Source organism: Marmota flaviventris, chromosome 9 (genome assembly GCF_047511675.1).
Source record: "Marmota flaviventris isolate mMarFla1 chromosome 9, mMarFla1.hap1, whole genome shotgun sequence".
Lineage (NCBI taxonomy): Eukaryota > Metazoa > Chordata > Mammalia > Rodentia > Sciuridae > Marmota > Marmota flaviventris.
Window position 1 is genome coordinate 81,498,160 of NC_092506.1, and position 19,920 is coordinate 81,518,079.

The following is a 19,920-nucleotide window of genomic DNA, read 5'->3' on the forward strand; positions in this document are numbered from 1 at the left end:
GGGGGGTAATTTTCCTTTTTGAATGAATTTTATGGAGAACACTTTATAAGATTGCAGGTATTTTACCTTAAACAGTAACAAAAATAATTCTTTTATGATCTGAAGTAGTCATTACCTAGCCATTTTCCTTAATGATTCATATTTGTCTCATTATTACTTTGCACATGTGAGAGAAAATGTGACAATAAATGTACCCATAATGTACTATGAGAGAAATACAATAAAGCTTCAAAAAAATATAGGTTAAGAACAATTAAAACTCTATGTTGGCAGGGTATGTTGTGGCACATGCCTGTAATCCCAGTGGCTCAGGAGGCTGAGACAGGAGGATCATGAGTTCAAAAGGCAGCCTCAGAATTAAATACAATAGCAGGGTAGCACATAAAAAAAAAAAAAAAAAAAAAAAAAGGCAGCCTCAGCAAAAAGTGAGGCGCCAAGCAACTCAGTGAGACGCTGACTCTACATAAACCACAAATTAGGGTTGGGGTTGTGGCTCACTGGTCAAGGGCCCCTGAGTTCAATCCCTGGTACCAACAAAACAAAACAACAACAAAAAACTCAATATTGCAGGTGACCATTCAAAATTCACTTAAGTTAAAGGTACATGTCAAAACTTAAAATGCCTTTTGCATTATAATAATCAAATTGTAACTGGGCATGGTGGTATACACCTATAATATCAGCTACTTGGACTTAGGCAGGATGATCTGCCTGGGAAACTTAGTGAGACTCTGTTTTGAAACAAAAAATAAAAAGGGATGGAGATGTAGCTCAGAAGTGTAGCACTTGCCTAGTATGCACAAGACCCTGGATTCAATCCCCACTATTGCAAAAAAAAAAAGGAAAAAAATGTTTTTTAAAGAATCATGTTCCAGAAACAAAGACGTGTAATAACACAATTCTGACCAAAAGATACTAGGTACTACTTCCAACTCAACTTCCAAGTCTGCAGCATGCAAGACAATATTTAGTACTAACCTCTGCCTCTTTGAGATCCTCCTCTTGATGCTGAATTCTGCCCTCTGCCTCCTCTTCGACCTCTGCCTCGGCCTCTTCCTTTGTTGAGTCCTGCTGAGATGCTATCATCAGAGTCATTTGCCATCTGTTCTGCTAGATCTATACTCATGAGGTCATCAGCACTAAAGGCAGATGTGTGGTCTTCTGATTGACACCTGAGAGCTCGGGCCCTATTCATGGCCTGTGTAACAGGAAAAACACACATCAGAAAATAGTGCAGCATCTTGACAATCACTAATTTTGTCATTCAGATGAACAGTTAATATTGTCAAACTGTACATTTTATTATTTTTCACTAACTGACTATAAAAGTACAAAAATTCAATGTATTTGTATAAAAAGTATAATCAAATTCGATGTCTATTATCTGTCAGGTCAATTTATAATACTACCCTAAAATGAAACCTTTTGAAAAGGTTTACCAATCAAAATAGAATTTAAAGAATCAAAATTTTAAAAACTAGATGGAAATCTGGCTATAACTCCTACTTCAAAACCACACTTACGAGCTACTTTTTAGAATGAGCTCTTAATAAACAACAATAAAAAAAACTTACACAAAGTAGTTATTTTCTCTAGGTGGTGAAATTTCAGGGTGCTTATCTTTTCTTTTTTATTCTTATACCTTATACAATATGCTTTTTCTAAAATGTTTGTTTCCATAAACAGAAACAATAAATAATCTCTTACAACTATAAGCATATTAAGGTTTGAGAAGGAATAAAAATCGTGGAACTAACAATATGCCACAAGTTTTTTATTTTGATAAGAAACCATCCAGAAAAGATAAGTTTGAGACTTAATCAAATATTCTAACTCTAAAATGAATACAGATTTTTAAATTAAAAATTGAATAAAAGCAATTCTGCCTTGTCTCTTTGCTTAAACTAGTAAATGTAAAAGGAGTACAAAAACAAAATGCATTTTTCAATAAAACTAGAAAATAATTCCAACCCCAAACACATAATCTATGAAGCAGAGTGAATAAATACAATGAACACTTGAGGTGGCTAAGGGAGAAAACTGAGAAGACTTCAGGAAGTGTAGAGTTCTCCAAAACAAATACAGATATCCCAGGATGTTATGACAATAGTTTTTTACTTGGAAAAGCAAGTTCTTAATCTAATAGATGATCAGAGCATTTCTAAGCATTATGGTACCACAAACGAGAGGCAGGACTAAAGAGAAGGGAACAAGGCATGCAGGGTAGAAATAGGAACGAAGTGTGGATAGGGCATACCAAGTAGACTAATTCAGTATTTAAAAAGTTAGGAAAAATAAAGACTTATGACACAATTGTACATAATTTGGAGAATTAGTAACATAAACTAACCAAGAAAAAACATGTTATCAACAGACTATCAGATAATACTGTTAAAAGAATGACACCACCAAAAAGAACAACCAAAAAATTTCATAGGTAAATTCAACCAAATTTTCAAAGTGATAATTCACTTGGTATTTCAATAGTTCTAGAACAAGGAAAGAAATCTTCCAAATGTTTGCAAACATGATACTGACAAAGGACTATACAAAAAGAAAATTAAAGATCAAAAGACGTAGTAATATATCATGAGGGCAAGGATGAGGGTAATAAAAGCACTCATACTATCGTGAGAGAGCAAACCCAAGTGATCTTTATAGCAGTAACTAGAATTTAAAATTCATATGCCCCATTACAATTGTTATTATTTTTTTAAAAGAGAGAGAGAGAGAGAGAGAGAATTTTTTAATATGTATATATATATATATATATATATATATATATATTTTTTTTTTTTTTTTTTTAGTTTTCGGCAGACACAACATCTTTGTTTTTATGTGGTGCTGAGGATCGAACCCGGGCCGCACACATGCCAGGCGAACGCGCTACCACTTGAGCCACATCCCCAGCCCTACAATTATTATTTCTTGAAGTTAATTACCAACCATCATTTCCAAATTCTACATTTTTCTCTTTGCCCAAACACAGTATCATCATCTTTATCAAACATTACATTTGAATAGCACTTTAACTCTACTTTTCTTATGCAGATTTTCATCATCCCAAACTGAAACTCTATATCCATGTCTGTTTATTTATATCAGGCTCTTTTTTTCATTCAGCATAATGTTTTCATGTTGTAGCACATATCTAAATTTTATTCCTTTTAAAGATTTAACCAACATTCCATTGCAAGTAGGTACCACATTTTGTTTATCCACTCATTTGTTCATAGACATTTGGATTGCTTCTAACTTTGGCTTCTTTGTCGTATCTACTTGAGTCCCTGCTTTCAATACTGTTGGTTATATACCCAGGTGTGGAATTGCTAGATTATATGGCAATTCTGTGTTTAATTTTTGGTTGCATCATTTTCCATCCCACCAGCAATGTATGGTGTTCCAATTTCTCCACATTCTTACCAATACTTGTTATTTTCTAAGTGTGTTTTTCTTAATAGCCATTCTAATGGGTGTGAGGTGGTATCTCACTGTGACTTTTACATTTCCCTAATCATTGGTGATGTTGAGTATCTTTCTACCTGTTTATTAAACATTTGTAAATCTTTAGAAAATTGTCTATTCAATTCCATTTCCCACTCTTTCAAGTGGGTTTGTTGTTATTGGTGAGTTGTAGAAGCCTTTTTAAAATATATTGTGGATACTAATCCCTTTGATATATGGATACATTATTTGCAAATAAGTTCTCTCATTGTGTGGACTACCTTTTCACTCTGCCAATAATTTCTAGTATCACATTTTGAAAGAGATTACCAACCCTAACTCTAATTCAGACAGAATATTAAGAAATCAGATAAACTAAGGACTATGCATAATATTTAGAAAAGTTTTTATATTCTTAAAAAGCTATTAAAAAACAACAACAGGGGTTGTGGCTCAGCATAGAGTGCTCACCTAGCACATGGGAGACACTGGATTCAATCCTCAGCATCACATAAAAGTAAATAAATAAAATAAAGGTATTGTGTCCAACTAAAAAATATATATATATATAACAACAAATTAGTATATGTGATTGAGACTACATATGATCTACAAAGTCTAATATTTACTGTCTGGCTCTCTGTTTCAATGTGAACTTATAATTAAAGAAAAATTTTTAATTTTTTCCATATGAACAAGAGTTTCAAAGTATAATGCTTTTTTCCTAAATGAAAGGACTAATATTTTTGTTTTGTCTGTTTGTTTAAATAATTTAAGCAATTATACTGGGATTAATATTCTGATCTAAATGATTATACAAAGCTATGAATTTGCATCTTGGGAAAATATCAAACTCTAACACCCAAGTTCGAAATAGTACACTGAGGCTGAAAATCTTTAATATCCTATGTATACAATGCTGAAAATTTTACCAGTGGTTTGAATGTGTCCCCCAATTTCATGTGTTAGAAATGCATATGTTAATAGTATTGAGAGGCAGGACCTTCAGGAGGTGACTGGTCATGATGGCTCTACACATATGAATGAATTATCCATCCATGAATTAATAAATAAATGAGTTATCAAGACAGTAGCTTGGGCTGAGGTTGTAAGTAGAGCACTTTCCTAGTATGTGTGAGGCCCTGGGTTCTATCCCCAGCACCATATAAAACTAAATAAAGAAAATAAAGGTATTGTGTCCATCTACAGCTAAAAGTATTTTTTTTAAAAAAAAGAGAGGCTTTATTATGAAAATGAGATCTCTCTAGCACACTTGGTGCTTCACCATGTGATGTCCTCCACCATGTCATGACCCTGCAGGAAGATATCACCAGCTGCTCACCAGATGCTTGCACCATGTTCTCTGGACTTCCCAACTCCAAGTACTGTGCGCTAAACAGATGCTACTATTTATAAACTGCCTGTCCTCAGACATTTTGTTAAGAGCAACAGAAATTGGACTAAAACACCTAAGAAGCCCTGGTCACTTGCAAAAGTTTTAGAAATATAGTTGAAAATCTAAACTCATTAAAGTCTTTCCTCTGAAAAATTCCAATTTGAAATGTGTCATATCCTTTCCTACCTTCCTTATGTAAAATGTGGAGGGTTTTTTGTTTTTTTGTTTTGATTTGTTTTTTTTCCAGTGCTGGGGATTAAACCCAGCACGTCATGCATGCCAGGCAAGGGTACTACCACTAAGCTATACTCCCAGTCCTCATTTTTACCCTTTCAAAAGATTAAGAAAAAATTGAAGCTAGCATCTTCAAACATAAAGGACCCACAGTAAGAAAGATTTCTATAATATGTTAAATTGAAAGAGGTAATCCTAATTAAGCTAGATGATCCAAGAACCAAAAAAGAACACTTCTTTCTAGCCTGCATTTTTGCTATTTGGCAAACTCTTTTCTATTTTAAGAGCAACTTGTAAAATGTAAAAAAAGGTAGCAAGGGATCCATAATCTATTGGCTCTTAAAAATAACTTAGCTTTCAAAAAAGAACTTATAAAAGTCATAGCAGTTACATCTATGTACAGTGATTTTGATGTCATTCATAATGGTTTTATAAGTTTTTAGCAATTCATTGGTCATGCATTATTATTATTATTATTATAACCTAATACTTTGATAATACAAAGGATGGTGGACAAATTTAGATTTCAAGGTTAAAACAGGTTCAAACTCTAGCCCCACCATGTGACCCTGAGTCTGGTCTCAGTCTTACTTGTAAACAGGAATTAAGATAGTGTAAGTAAGGCACCTATCAAAAAGAATTCAATAAATACTTTCTTTAGAGCTACTAAATGAAGAAAATCTTATGAACATAGATCACACCTTTTTCTAATTTGTATTTCTATCTAAAGTGGAACCATAACTGTTTAAAATGTCTGCTGATGGAAAGCAATCAAGGCAAAACCCAAGAGTAAATAATTTATGAGGTAACTTTTAAATACTAGTAGGCAAACATAAAACACTAAAGACAATCAGGAAAAAAAAAAGAAAAGAAAAACTGGCTGGGGATATATCTCAGTTGGTAGAGTGCTTGCCTCATATGCACAAAGCCCTGGGTTCAATCCCCAGCACCATAAAAAAAAAAAAATAAGAAAAAACTATTTCAATCACTAGATTGAACTAGATAGAAATGCAAAATTCTATTAGGTAGGGTCTCAAAACTTAATGAGGTGATTGCTAATTTGTTGTTCCTAACCTGCAAAGACAGAAACTAAGAGAAAAATTATTGTAGCCAAGCTAATTTTAACACTTAGATTGGACAACAGAAACTGCCAAGTCTTATCCAGGGTAACATTGCTAATCAAAATACTAAGCTTCTTTTTTGCCCCAAATAATAGGTTAGAACACTTGCCTAGTATATGTGAGGTCCTGAGTTCAATCTCCACTACCAGGGGGAAAAAATGGATTTCAAAAATATAAGCTCAAAGGATAAAATTTATCTTATATAGATAAGATGCTCTGATAGCAACTAGATATTATTCTGATAGAAAGAGAGCTTTTTTAATGTATCCCTGCCCCCACAATATAAACAAATTTTAGACAACAGCAAAAGAAAAAAAAAAAAGTAGCAATGCCAGCATGAAGAATACTGTAGGCAAACAAATAAATCAAAGGTAGCTATTCTCAGGCATCCCCTGCTCACTCCTGTCCATTACACCTGTGGACTGACTATTCTAAATAAACCTACTAGTTATTCTATTTTAACAAACTAAGATGAGTACAGAAATTAACAGCAAGAAAATTACCTCTCGAACTTCATCATCTTCTTCTTCAGTATTTTTTTGTCTGCTTTCTCGGAAACGACGTACCTAGGTCATAACACATTAAGTCACAAACATGTTGCTTATCCCAGTTAGGTAAATATAAAATAATGGACTACCACTGATTAAGAAATACTTTTCATTACAACACAAAACCTGGAAATTTAACTACAGTTTGTCTCACAAAAGACTGATTAAAGTCATATTTTTCCAGTTACTTAAATTAAAATGCTAGAAATGTTTTCTGAAGTAAATACGTGTGTATTCACACACACACACACACACACACACACACACACACATATATATATATATATTTTTTTTTTTTTTCTCTCTGAAGTTCTCTCTCTCTCAGAAAAATTACATTACCAGAAGCCAAAATGTTCCATGTTACTGAAAAAGTCTGTAAGACTGCAAAGAAAAAAGTTCCTAATATCCAATGGATATATATTTCAGTAAATAGTTAAAAACAAGTATTTCTCTTTTACATGTCTTGAAATATTTATTACATTCCTCAATTCACTCTTGTACACATGGCTGCAAAACACATAGGAGGCTCTCTAAAACAGTATCTGAAGTGAGTGGGTCCCTAAAGATCCATATTTGTTAATGGTCAACTACTAAATATTTGCTGACTGTGGCTCTGGACCCAAGAGGGGAACTACAAATCCCATGTTTTAATGGATCCTGCTCACAAGGATCTTACATAGCTAGAGACAAGCCCCATTTATTTAACAATGTACTCAGCACATATTTAGGTATTGAGTACCCACTATGTGCCAGGCACTATTGTAGAAAACAAGAAAACAAAAATAGTAAAAAAAAAAAAAAAACTGCTGCCTTCACAGAGGTGACAATCTAGTGAGTATATGGAAAAGAAGGGAGGACAGCCAATAACAAAACAAGAAGTTATATTGTTATTTAGAAGGTATCCAGGATCCAGTTAATAAAATTAACACTGGAAAGGCTTATCCTATGGGAGCCTTTGGCATCCTCAGGGTCAATGCATTTACTGATGGATTCAACCTACACATTATGATCACATGACCTTGATTATGTGAACAGAGGGCACAGAAGGACTACTTGGAGCCAGGCACAGTGTAGCACACCTGTAACCCCAGCAGCTCCAGAGGCTAAGGCAGGAGGATCATAAATTCAAAGCAGCTTCACCAACTCAGTGAGGCCTTAAGCAACTTTGTGAGACCCTGCCTCAAAATGAAAAATAAAAAAAGACAAGGATGTGGCTTAGTGGTTAAGTGCCCCTGGGTTTAATCCCTGGTACAAAAGGGGTGTGTGTGTGTGTGGGGGGGGGTTACTCCTTGGGAACACCTGCACAAATCTTGCTGCTCAATCCACGAACCACTGTTTGTGAATGTGGCCTTGGAGCGCTCATGCCTGGTGTCCTTCAGATTCCAACAGATGCCTTACTTCTTATTTTACTATATACTCTTTACCTTTAAAAACCTTAAGTGAATGTGCTCCCAGAAGTCTTGTGAATCCTTTCAAAAATTTAAACCTGTGAAATCTTTGCAAAAAGCCTGTTAAGTGCTCAGAGGAAAACAAAACAGGAAGAGAGACAGGGAGTGCTAGGGAGGTGTTGCATCTTTGTGAAAAGAATTATCACAAAGGCCTCAGGGCAAAGATCATATAATAGTGAAGATGTTAAGGGTGAGGCATGAATCAAGAAAATACTTAGGGAAAATCATTAAAATCAAAGGAAAAGGTATGTGCACTGCAAGGAAGTCACTGCAGCTAGAGCAGACAGAAGATAAAGAAATAATAGAAAGCCAGATTGAATAAAGCTTTGTAAGCAATTGTAAGTTTTTTGTTTGTTTGTTTTAAAGGCAGGAGTTACTAGATTCATAATCTGTTAGGATCACTAAACAGCTGAATTAAGGACAGAAATGGAGGAGCACTGGAAGAAGAGGAAGGGTAGGAGAAGGCAGATCAGTTTGGAAGCTACTGGGAAAATCCCCAAAATTGCCTTGGACTGTGATTGTAGTGTTACAGGTAGTAAGAGTAGTCAGAGTAGAAAAGACGGTGGAATGAGTTGGACATCATTACCCTAAGTACACTTTTGAAGACACGAATGGTGTGAAAATGCTTTGTGTACAACCAGTGAGTAAAAAATTGCCCCATATGTGTAATATGAAATAAATTGCATTCTGCCATCATATATAACAAATTAGAATAAATAAATAATTTAATTTTAAAAAAAGTAGTAGTCAGATACTGCATACATTCTAACAGTGGAGCCCAAAGGATTTCTAGACAGTCAGAATACAGGTGACAGAAGGACAGGAATCAAGGATGACTTAAAAGTTTTTGGCTCAGTAACTGAAAGAGTGGTGCTTACACTAGAACTGTAAAAGGACAGCAGGTCTGAAAGCAGAGTGTGAGGATGAGCCACTAAACTTAGGACTGTTACAAGTTTGAAATGCCGATTAAACATGCAGCTGGAAATGTCTAGCAGACTGTTAACTATGCAAGTCTTGATCTAAGAGGAAAGATTTGGGCTAGACTTTTGAAAATAACCACCAAATGCCAGGCTGGACAAGGTTATAAAGAGGATGTAAATTTGAAGAAGGGGTCCAAAGACAGTTCTGGGGACTCTAATTAAGAGGATGGAGAGATGAGAGGAATCAAGAATAGAGATTAGGAATACACAGCCAATGAAGCAGGAAAAATCCCTTAACAGTGTGGAGTCCTGGAAGCTACTGAAGAGAATGTCTCATGAAGAGGCCCAGGGACATTTAAGGTAGAACAATGACAGTAGATTTAGCAATGGAGGTCACCAGTGACCCCAAAAAGAGCAGCTTCACAGGAATGATGGGTCAAAAGCTTGATGGAGGACTGGGGTTATAGCTCAGTAGTAGAGCACTTGCCTAGCATGTGTGAGGCACTGGGTTCTATTCTCAGCACCACATATAAATAAATTAATAAATAAAGTAAAGGTCCATCAACAATTTAAAACATATATATATATGAGGTTGACGGATGGTTTTAAAATGAAAATAAGGGAGAAAACTCTCTGAAGCAATTCTTATGTAAAAGAGGAACAAAGAAACAGTACAGTAGCTAAAGGGAAATGGGATGCAGAATTGTTTGTTTTTTAAGCATAAAGATCAGTATGTTTGTTATGATTCAGGGAGGAATGCAGAAATAATAATCTTTTAAAAAGATGACATACTATGTAATAGTGTCCAGATGATATATAGCATACCAAAAGTGCCACTATTTGTAAAAGAGAATCAAAAGTCACAAAAAACACACCGAGCAGGCACTGTCTGGCAGCATCTGAGGATTTACCAGGCACTCATTCTTTTAATCCTCACAATACTGAAGGAGGTTCCATTATTATCTCCATCTTATAGATGAGGAAACTGAGGCACAGGGAGGTTGGAGAACTCACTGATGGGTGCACAGCTAATAAGGATTTTCATATCAAATACAGGTGGTCTGGCCCACAGTGCATGCTCTTAGCCACCATCCTACACACATGCTGGGAGCCTTCTGCAGCTCAGGAGTCAAGGTGTCACTTAGGGAGGGTCATGTTTTATTGTGGATACTCACCTGAGGAATCTACCTGTACTAAAAACTCAAAACATAACACATATGCTGGGACAGACTAGGTAGTTTTGGAGTATGGTTTACATGCCTGAATTTTAAAAATACTTGTCATTGAGTAAAACTAGTTACATAATAACACCATAAGATTTTAAGAAAACCATGTTAAGTAAATTCAAGAAAGGAAAACCCAAAGGTAATGTGTTTTTAAAACAATGCTTTATTCTTCTGTTTAAGGGGAATAGAAAAGGTGAACGCCTATAATACAAATGCCTAAATGTAACTGTTGATAGTATACTGGAATACTTCCAACTTTTATATACATGCATACACATACACTCTTGTATACAATAAAAATAAGGAGGATAATATTGTGTATAGCTCTACATCCTTAAAATTATTTTCCCACTTAACATTATATTGGAAATATTTTTCCAAGTTCTTAAAAAATGTAATTTTTCATGGCTGTAATGAATTCTATACTGTGAATGTTCCAACACCAAATGTAACAAGACATTTCCAATTATTCTTCACTGTGGATAACACTAAGAATAATTATTCCATATACAAATCTCTATCATACTATTTTCTTAGGAAAATTTCCCAGTTTAAATAGTAAATCTTGAGCTTCTTCATACACACTACCAAAATGCTTCTCAGTAAAGCTATCTGAACATAATCCTCTCATCAGCAGTATTCTAACTACTATTTTTCTCAAATCATTCCCAATTTGACAAATAAAAAATACATTTAATTAATCTAAATTTCTTTGATTATTCTTGGCTAACCACCATTTTCATATGCTTATTAGGCATTTATATTTCTTTAGTGAACCACCTATTCATGTCCTTTGTTCATTATCCTATTGGAATATTTAATATTTTTAAAGATTTATTATAGCTATTTAATATTAAGAATATTAACCTTTCTTCTGCCCACATACAAATATTGCCATGTCAATACCTTTTAATTTTGCTTTCTGACACTTTGGCATGCAAACATTTAAACATCTAATAGTCGAATCTGAAGAATGTTCTTCTGTGATTCTTCTGGTGCCTTTATGCTTAGAGAGAATGCATGTTGTAGATGAGACTCTAAAGCTCAATCAAAACTTATTAAAGCAGTGAAATAAAGAGGAATTTTCATCCTACAAGGCTCATCTTCAGGACAAGATATTTTCTAAGGGAATAAAACTAAATCATGAGGTCCAACCACATGTAAATGACTGTTCTAGGTACTTTCTAGATATTAGACATTTTAGTTTAATCTTCATCTTAATATCTCATCTTTATTGCTGAGGAAACTGAACAAATCAGAAAGGTTAAATAGTGGTTTATCAGAAAAAAACTCAGATCTACTCTTAGGAGAGACTGTCTAAATAGGCCTACACACCCAAATTAGTTACTCACCTCTTCATCAATTTTATCTTCTAGGGCATCGATATGACGTTCTTTAAGAAATCGCTGTGTTTTTTCCAACTGGTATTTCACTAATTCCTCAATGGCATCCTTCTCTTCCTTGTCCACAAATTCTTGTACTGCCTCACCCATCCCTCTTTCTGTTAGCAGTGAGAGTTGAACATTCTGTAAGAAAAACAAACCACTATTTGCAGAAATATTATCTATTCCTTTTAAAAATAAGTACCTATCAGCAAGGAAAATTACAGAATAATGTTATCAGAGACAAACAAGTTACCTAGCTATTGAAGGAAAAACAAAATTGGTAGATAGTAATCTAGCCTACTGACAAAAATTAAGGGTCAAAAAAGCAAACTCAAACCAAGAAAAGGAAGGGGAGCCCAGGACAGGTAAAGATGCAGAGGCCTGAATGGCTGGGGTCCAGAAATAGCACTGTAGATTAATAAGAGATTAGGTGAATATGTTACACAGCAAGTGAAAATTAAAGTTGTAGGAAATGAAGACTGCTAACCAGCTGACTGTAAAACAAGGAGATTATTAGGACTGTCCAGGACCACCCAGTATAATCATAGAGTCAAGAAAAGGAAAGGAGGAGGCAGAAGGAGGGGGTCAGAAGGAAATATAATTGTGGGAAAATGGCCAGAGATACAACATTGCTGCCTTTGAAGATGGATGAAGGGGACCAAGATCAAGAAACACAGACACCTCTAGAAATTGGAAAAAATATTCTTCCATAGAGCTTCCAGAAAGTAACACAGCCCTGCTGACACCTGGACTTTAGTCCAGTGAGATCTGTGTCAGATTTCTGACTAACAGATCTCAGATCACATAACAAAACTGTTATTTTTATACAACCAGAGACTCTTAGAGTGGTAGAATTTACTCAAACGGTTAAATTTAGTAGCTTCACCATCATGTGGCTGTATTTGTAAAGCAATTCTGAAATTACATCCAAATTAAGAGAAAATCAAATCCTGGACTGACTTTTGCAATAGAGACAAAAAAGAAAGAGGATAAAAACAATAATACAATAAAAACACACATTAAAAATATCACATTAATAATGATATTAAGCTGGGCACATGCCTGTAATCCCAGTGGCCTGGGAGGCTGAGCAGGAGGATCACAAGTTCAAAGACAGCCTTAGCAAAGTGAGGCATTAGGCAACTCAATGAGACCCTGTCTCTAAATAAAATACAAATACGTCCCCCAAAAAAGAAAAAAAAAAACAAAACAATTATATTAATAACCATGAACTAAGCATTAGTTTTTCTTGATATACAGTAACTACAAATGAATGTAACTAAATGTCACTCTACTTACTCATGGCAACACAGTGAGGATTCATTTTGTTTGACTATCGATTATATGTATTAAAATCTGTTATTATAAAATAGTCATTATTCAAAATGTAAATTATAAGAAATTACCTTCTCTGCAGTCTGAAAATACTGTTTGACAAGGTCTTCTACCCTGAGAGTTGTTCCTTCTGAAGGTTTTGTGATAAGCTTCCCAAAGTTGATCTCTTCTCCTAGAAAAATAAGTCCATCAAAAAAATAGCAGCTTCTACTAATATGTTAAAGTGGCTAAACTCACTGCAGGTTGCTGTCAGTGAGGAGGTAAGGCCTAACTCTTATCAACTGCCAGCTTGCCCAATATAGTACATTTCAAGACACTCCAGCCACTTTTACTAATAGCTACAGTCTTTTCCCACAGTTAGTATTCCCTTTCCATATCTCCAAGGAGTAGGTCTCTTACAGCTGTTCTCACGAAATGGTTCCCAGACGTCGGGAGGTCCCCAAGACCCTTTCAGGAAATGCATAAAGTCAAAACAACTTTCATGATAATATAATACTAAGACATTGCCTTTTTCACTGTATGGACATTTGCACTAATATACAAAAGCAATCATGGGTAAAACCATTAGGTTTTTATAAGCAATTAAAGTATAAACAATTTATAAGCAATTTAAGTATAAACAAAAAGGAAAATCAACAGACTACAACTCACCAGAGACAAAACTCAACTAAATAAGGTACTGTTATAATTCTGTTTTCTTATGAATGCTATATTCATGATCTTTCAAGGAATTGATAAGGATGCACAATTAAAGTAAATAATTATCAAGAAGCAATTAAATCAGGCTAGAGTTGTGGCTCAGTGGTAGAGTGCTTGCCTAGCATGTGTGAGGTACTGAGTTTGATTCTCAGCACTGCATATAAATAAGTAATAAATAAATATATAAAATGAAAGTCAAACCAAAAAAAACTAAGCAATTAATTCAATTTCATAGTATAAAAATATGATTCTCTGGTTTGGATTTCTTTCCTATAAAATAGTAGAAATGAGCTGACTGTGAAAATAGAAACCCATTAAATCTGAGCTAATAAAAATCAGAGTAGGGCTAGGGATATAGCTCAGTTGGTAGAGTGCTTGCCTCACATGCACAAGGCCCTGGGTTCAATCCCCAGCACCACCAAAAAAAATTAAAAAAAAAAAAAAAAACAGTAACTTTTAAACAGGTACATGTTACCATGAAAATTCTCTTATTCAATAGCTCTGAAGAGAAGAGTCTATACATTTAACATGATCAATACTTTTTATGAAACAGCACTATTTCAACCAATGACTTAGTTTTATAAATGTTAAAAAGGGCAATTAGATTTTATAAAATTTAATTAGAAATTAATTACCTACATTATCAGAAAACACCAAATTACAGGATACTTCTTATTTTCAAAAAGCCTGATAACTTCCTGATCCACTGAACACACCAGTATCAAAATACTTAATAATGCATAATTTGCCAATGTATTACCTGGACATTAATACTGCATAGAAAGTAGCAAATATTTATTTTGTGCTTTGTTTTTGTTTTTGCATTACAATTCTTTTTTTTTTTTAAGAGAGAGAGAGAATTTTTAAATATTTATTTTTTATTTTTTAGTTCTTGGCGGACACAATATCTTTGTTTGTATGTGGTGCTGAGGATCGAACCCGGGCCACACACATGGCAGGCGAGCGCGATACCGCTTGAGCCCCATCCCCAGCCCTGCATTACAATTCTTAATACACCTTTATCAGAATTTATTTTGAACAATAACATCTAAAGTCTATATATGTTATTACTCAGCAAAACTGTTTAGAAAAACTATATTTACAAAGACAGTTTTCCATTTCTTCATAATCCACAGGTTTAAAAAAATAACAACTAATTTGTAGAAGAAAAAGATTTAATTATTCCAACCATCTTTTTTTTTGTCTAAGATATTACAATAAACTAAAACATCTTCTATAACTATTTTATTTTCTTTTGTCAAAGACAGATTTATAAAAGTCTTACAATAGCATTCTTTAATTTATAAAAATAACTAGCTTACCTGTTTTTTCTTTTTGTTCTCTATGCCTGAAGAAATGGATAACATCTTTTGGATTAGCTACTCGATCCACAAATTTCTGGCTAAAGCGAAGAACATTGAAAGGTTCAAAACCTCCACTATAGTCCACCTGAAATACAGAATAACATATGAAAGCCAGGAAACAATTTGCCAATTTTTGAGAAACACACTCATTCTTCAGTATTTATATTTGGCATTTTTATATTTACTTATCCATACTTTTAAATTTGTAAAAATTACTTTTCTATAATATATTTTAAAGATCAAATTGGTATTATACCATTTATTCAATTGAGAAAATAATGCTTGGAAGGTTCATAAACTTAAAAGCAAAATAGTTTGGGCACAGTGGTGTACACCGGTAATCCCAGTGGCTCAGGTGGCTGAGGCAGGAAGATCCTAAGTTCAAAGCCAGTATTAGCAACTAATACTTAAACAACTTAGCAAGATCCCATCTCAAAATAAAAAGTTTAAGAAAGGGAATGCTAGGGATATGGCTCAGCAGTTAAATACCCCTGGGTTCAATCCCCACTAAAAAAAGCAAAATATTTTGATGGATCCAGGTTACAGCAAAGATTTCCACAATGCTGGAATTATTACATCTCCAATGACAACAAAGTTTAGGTACCCACTATGAGTACTATCTGAAAAGGAGATGGAATTTCTAAACAAATTTCTAAACTTTCAAACAAAAAAGACCTCTAATACAACAAAACACCAGCCCTAGGGCATTAGTTCCTTGGTCTATCATCTCAGGGATATGTATATCTTCAAACTGGGCAAGGACAAATACTGGGGAAATCCAAGTAGAAAAGAATAAGTCTATAAGCATTGGGAAATGATTACCTTCAAAAGATGGTTAGCTCAATGGAAATAATAACTCTCAAGGAAGACTATTCTAGAGAAGTCTACAATGGTAAATAGTCCTTTACAAAGAGAAACACAGCTTTCCCCTGAGGAGATACACTCACTAAATTAGCTATTCTCAGCGCATGCTCTGGGACCAGCATCACACAGCCTAACCAGAATACTCCTGACCTGATCATGACCCCACCCACACTCTTCATCACAATTGGCACCATCTTTTTATTCATTATGTTCATTTATTTGATATTTACTATGTCTCCCTTCATTCCTCTACCTCCTATAAGCTCAAGTTCAAAGCCATATCTTCTTTAAACCATCTCTATGGCCAGGTGTAGTGGTGCACACCTGCCACCCTAGCAAGTCAGGAGTCAGAGACAAGGATTTCATGTTCCATACCCATCTTGGTAACTTAGCCAGACTCTGTCTGAAAAAATAAAAATAGCTGGAGGTGTAGATTGGTGAGTATCCCTACATTCAATCACCAGTATCACTTAAACAAAAAAACAAAACAAAAAAAATCACTGTGTCCTTGTCAGGAGAAGTGATTTGAATCACAGTCTCTTATTGTCCTGTGGCAGGAGCACACCTGTGCTGGGAACTTCCTGTGCAAAGGCTACAGGTTAAGACTGCCCAGTTGCTATGGTGATGCCCCCCCCCCCCACCAGCAAGGAGGTTCTGTGTATAGCATGGCATTATCAGTCTTGACCCTAAATTCAGACACCAGCTGTGGGGGATAGAGGATTATGAGTGCAAAAAAGATAATTATAACTGGATACCTGATATACCTAAGCCTAATTCTCTCTTTAGATCAGAAGCCAGCTTGTCACAAGTTATGAAGGATTCATTTCTGTTTTCTGTAAAAATATTAGGATGTCTGTATAGCCTGGCCATTAGTTGATGTTGTAAAGCTGCTTGGAATGCCTGCCCGTGCCTTGAACTCACCCATGCCCGGTTTTCCCTGACCAGAAAACAACCCTTTCCTAAACCTTAGTGACGCCTCATAAATTCTGGCCTTCCCTAGCCAGATAAGGACCCTCTCAGAGGCTCTAACGACCTCCATAAATTCTGATGTCGAGGCCAGCAAAAATGTAAATTTGTGTTATGTTCCCCAGAGTTTTGTTATCTATAACCCCCCTTTGTGTAACTTTTTGGGCTATAAAACTGGGCTGCAAGGAAGCTTTGCAGCTGTCCTTGGCTCCCACGATTTTGATGGGAAAGGCAGCCCGGCCGGTCGAAATAATAAGCTTGCTTTAATTTGATTTTAATTGGAGTCAGTGGTCTTTTCTTGCAGAACTTTGTCTTTCAACCTGCTTGCTTTGAAGAAACTTTCTCACAGAAAATCCTTTTGATGTTAAAACCTATTTAATAAATGTGTTGAGCTAGCTCTGTATTGTTACACCTCCATTAGAGGGTAATGTCCCATATGGTTGCGGCTCTCTATGTCTGTTTGTCTTTTCTAAGCTCCCATCACCCCTCACCAGTTTTTCTGAATTAACAGCCATGCAAGTTGCATGTCCTCCAACATCCATAACACAGGTACTCTGAGATTTGTTCAATGAATTAATAAGGACCCTCTAATGGGTACAACGTATTTTGTCATACGACTTACACAATAATATCTGATCCTTTATTTCATGAATGAATAAATAATTTACTGTGTTTAGAAAAAGAATGCCAATTTGCTATTTAAATGGTTGGTTCTAAAGTTATCAGACAGACATAAATGAGAAACATGGTATCTTTTGTCCTGATGAAGAGAACTATGTTGTTCATTTAAAGTAACCTTCTTTGTATAACCCAGATCATCTCTTCTGCTGCCATGTTCTAAAAGTACTAAATGCAGAGGCAACTGGGTATCTCCCAAACTCCTTAGACATACTCTAGCCTAGATTTATTTTTAATTTTCTGCTCATAAAAATTACAAAACTTGTTCACTAAACAAACTTTACTGGGTGTCTTCAATGTTCTGGTACAGAGTACTCTGTTAAGGGTTAGGGACACAATCATGAACAAAACACAATCTTGGTTGTCAAGAAATTTACACACTGACCGGGAAGACAAATATAAATAATTGCATGCAGAATGTAAATTGTACTATAAAAGATATGAACAAAGTAGAATGAGGACACAAAGGAAGAAACTTCAAATTGGAGGGGAGACCCAGAAAGGTTTCTGTGGAGAGACAGGCTTTAAATGGTTGCTGAAGGAGACAAAAAGCCAGGAGCAAGGAAGTGCATTCCACACAGGATTGGCACAGGCAAAAGGTTCAAGTGAACTTCACCAGGCACAGGACCAGTCATTTTAGTCCAATATGACTAGAGCTTAAGAACATGCTTAGGAGGAAAAAGCCTAAGAGGCTGGTTTAGACCAGGTTCTATAAACACCCTAGTGCTACCCCCTCAAAAGTTTTGACTTGTTCCTGTTAGTGCTAGGAAATTATATTAAACTGTGTCCAGAAGGAAAGCCATGCAAGATTGTGTTTTACAAAGATCCTGTTGGCATTAGTGTGGAGAAAAGGCTAGTTGGCAGAGTGAAAAGGGAAGTGAAAGTTGAGTTCAGGTAGGATGTTGCAGCAGCAGGCCTGTAAGTGATAATAAGGGCTCAACTACAGCAATGACAGTGGGAGAGAGAAAGGGGACCAGATTACTTTTTGTACACCACTCACTATATAATTCATTTGGATCTCAAAAACTTATGAAATACAAATCAACAAACAAAAGATCCAGTTGTGTGAAGTCATACAACTAGTGAAAGGGCCAGAATCAAACCCAAACAGTCTAGCTTTAAACTGTAATCTTTACCCCTGCATCCTACATCCCAAGACCCCTCAAATTTTAATGTGTAGACAAATCTCTTGGGAATTTTACTAAAAGGCAATGGGTCTGACATGAGGCCTAAGATTCTGCATTTTTTCAATAATTTCCCAGTTGATGCCAATACCAAGTAATATGGCTTAAGGACCACAAAAACTGTACATTACTAGAATTTGAAAATTAATAAAGCTTAATCATGTAAAAAAGACTTACTCGAAGTCGTATAAGAGGCTTCTCTGGCTGTCGAGAATTTCCCAGACGTTCCCGTTCAGCATTTTCAAGCATTTCTTCAATCTCAAAATAAAAATTAAATAAAAGAAAGTACATTTAGTATAAATCAGTTGAATAATAGTTCATATTCCTACCACAGGAACTTTCCTGCATTACACAGTCATCTTCATTTCCTAGGTTATTTATAACACCTTTTAAAATATAACTTCTAGTAATGCTCTGATTAATGTTTTTCTTTTATGAAAGTTCTTAATAATTTTTCAATCTCTGTATTTTTTTATAAGAAAGTTTAAAACACTGCTTCTGCTCCAACTTTCTATTCATGTTTTGATATGACTTAGGCCTCATTTTATTAACTTAAAAGCAAATAAACCTAGATTTTTCAGTCAGATCAGGCAGAATATGTAGGATTCTATAACCAAAGGCTCTTGGATTATTTACTTTGAAAAAGTTCAAGCTAAAATAAAATAAGAAAAATATTTCAAATATCTGAAGCTATCTCATGGTATAATACTTGTCCTAAATTGTTCTAAGGTCAGAACTGAGATATAAGTAGACGAATTTTAATACAGTAACTTTCTAACAGCTGAAGTCCTCTGGAAGTTACCCAATCACCATGAACACAACCTTTTTGAAAATGATTCCTATAGTACTCCCTGTAACTTGGTTCCCTCCTCAGGAATAATAATAGAACAAGTATTTTTGTCCTTAAATCTCTTCCAGTCCTAAAATATTATAATCTGTCCTTCAAATTATCTGTAACAATGCAGCCCAAAATAACTTTCAATGATGAGGTTTTACATCCGTAGTATTCAGTATGGTTGCCATAAACCACACATATTCAGAGACAGCGCCTGGAATGTACTTGGTACAATGAAGAAGTGAATTTTTAATTTAATTTTAATTAATTATA

General features: G+C 34.9%; 1 protein-coding gene and 1 non-coding gene across 5 annotated transcripts in view; one reads left to right on the top strand and one right to left on the bottom strand.

Moving 5' to 3' along the window:
* Mre11 (MRE11 homolog, double strand break repair nuclease) overlaps window positions 1–19,920 on the bottom strand; it is a 64,518-nt gene that overhangs the window by 21,823 nt on the left and 22,775 nt on the right. For all 4 annotated transcript variants that reach the window (XM_027951376.2, XM_071616624.1, XM_071616625.1 and 1 more), the window contains exons 10-15: window positions 18,990–19,070; window positions 15,079–15,205; window positions 13,129–13,229; window positions 11,690–11,863; window positions 6,699–6,761; window positions 979–1,198 (exon numbers count right to left, since the gene is read on the bottom strand). In XM_027951376.2, the coding sequence (XP_027807177.2) occupies window positions 979–1,198; window positions 6,699–6,761; window positions 11,690–11,863; window positions 13,129–13,229; window positions 15,079–15,205; window positions 18,990–19,070 (766 nt within the window). The remainder of the gene's footprint in view (window positions 1–978; window positions 1,199–6,698; window positions 6,762–11,689; window positions 11,864–13,128; window positions 13,230–15,078; window positions 15,206–18,989; window positions 19,071–19,920) is intronic.
* Window positions 14,106–14,177, top strand: Trnav-cac (transfer RNA valine (anticodon CAC)). Its single transcript has one exon. It is a non-coding gene; the product is annotated as a tRNA-Val (tRNA).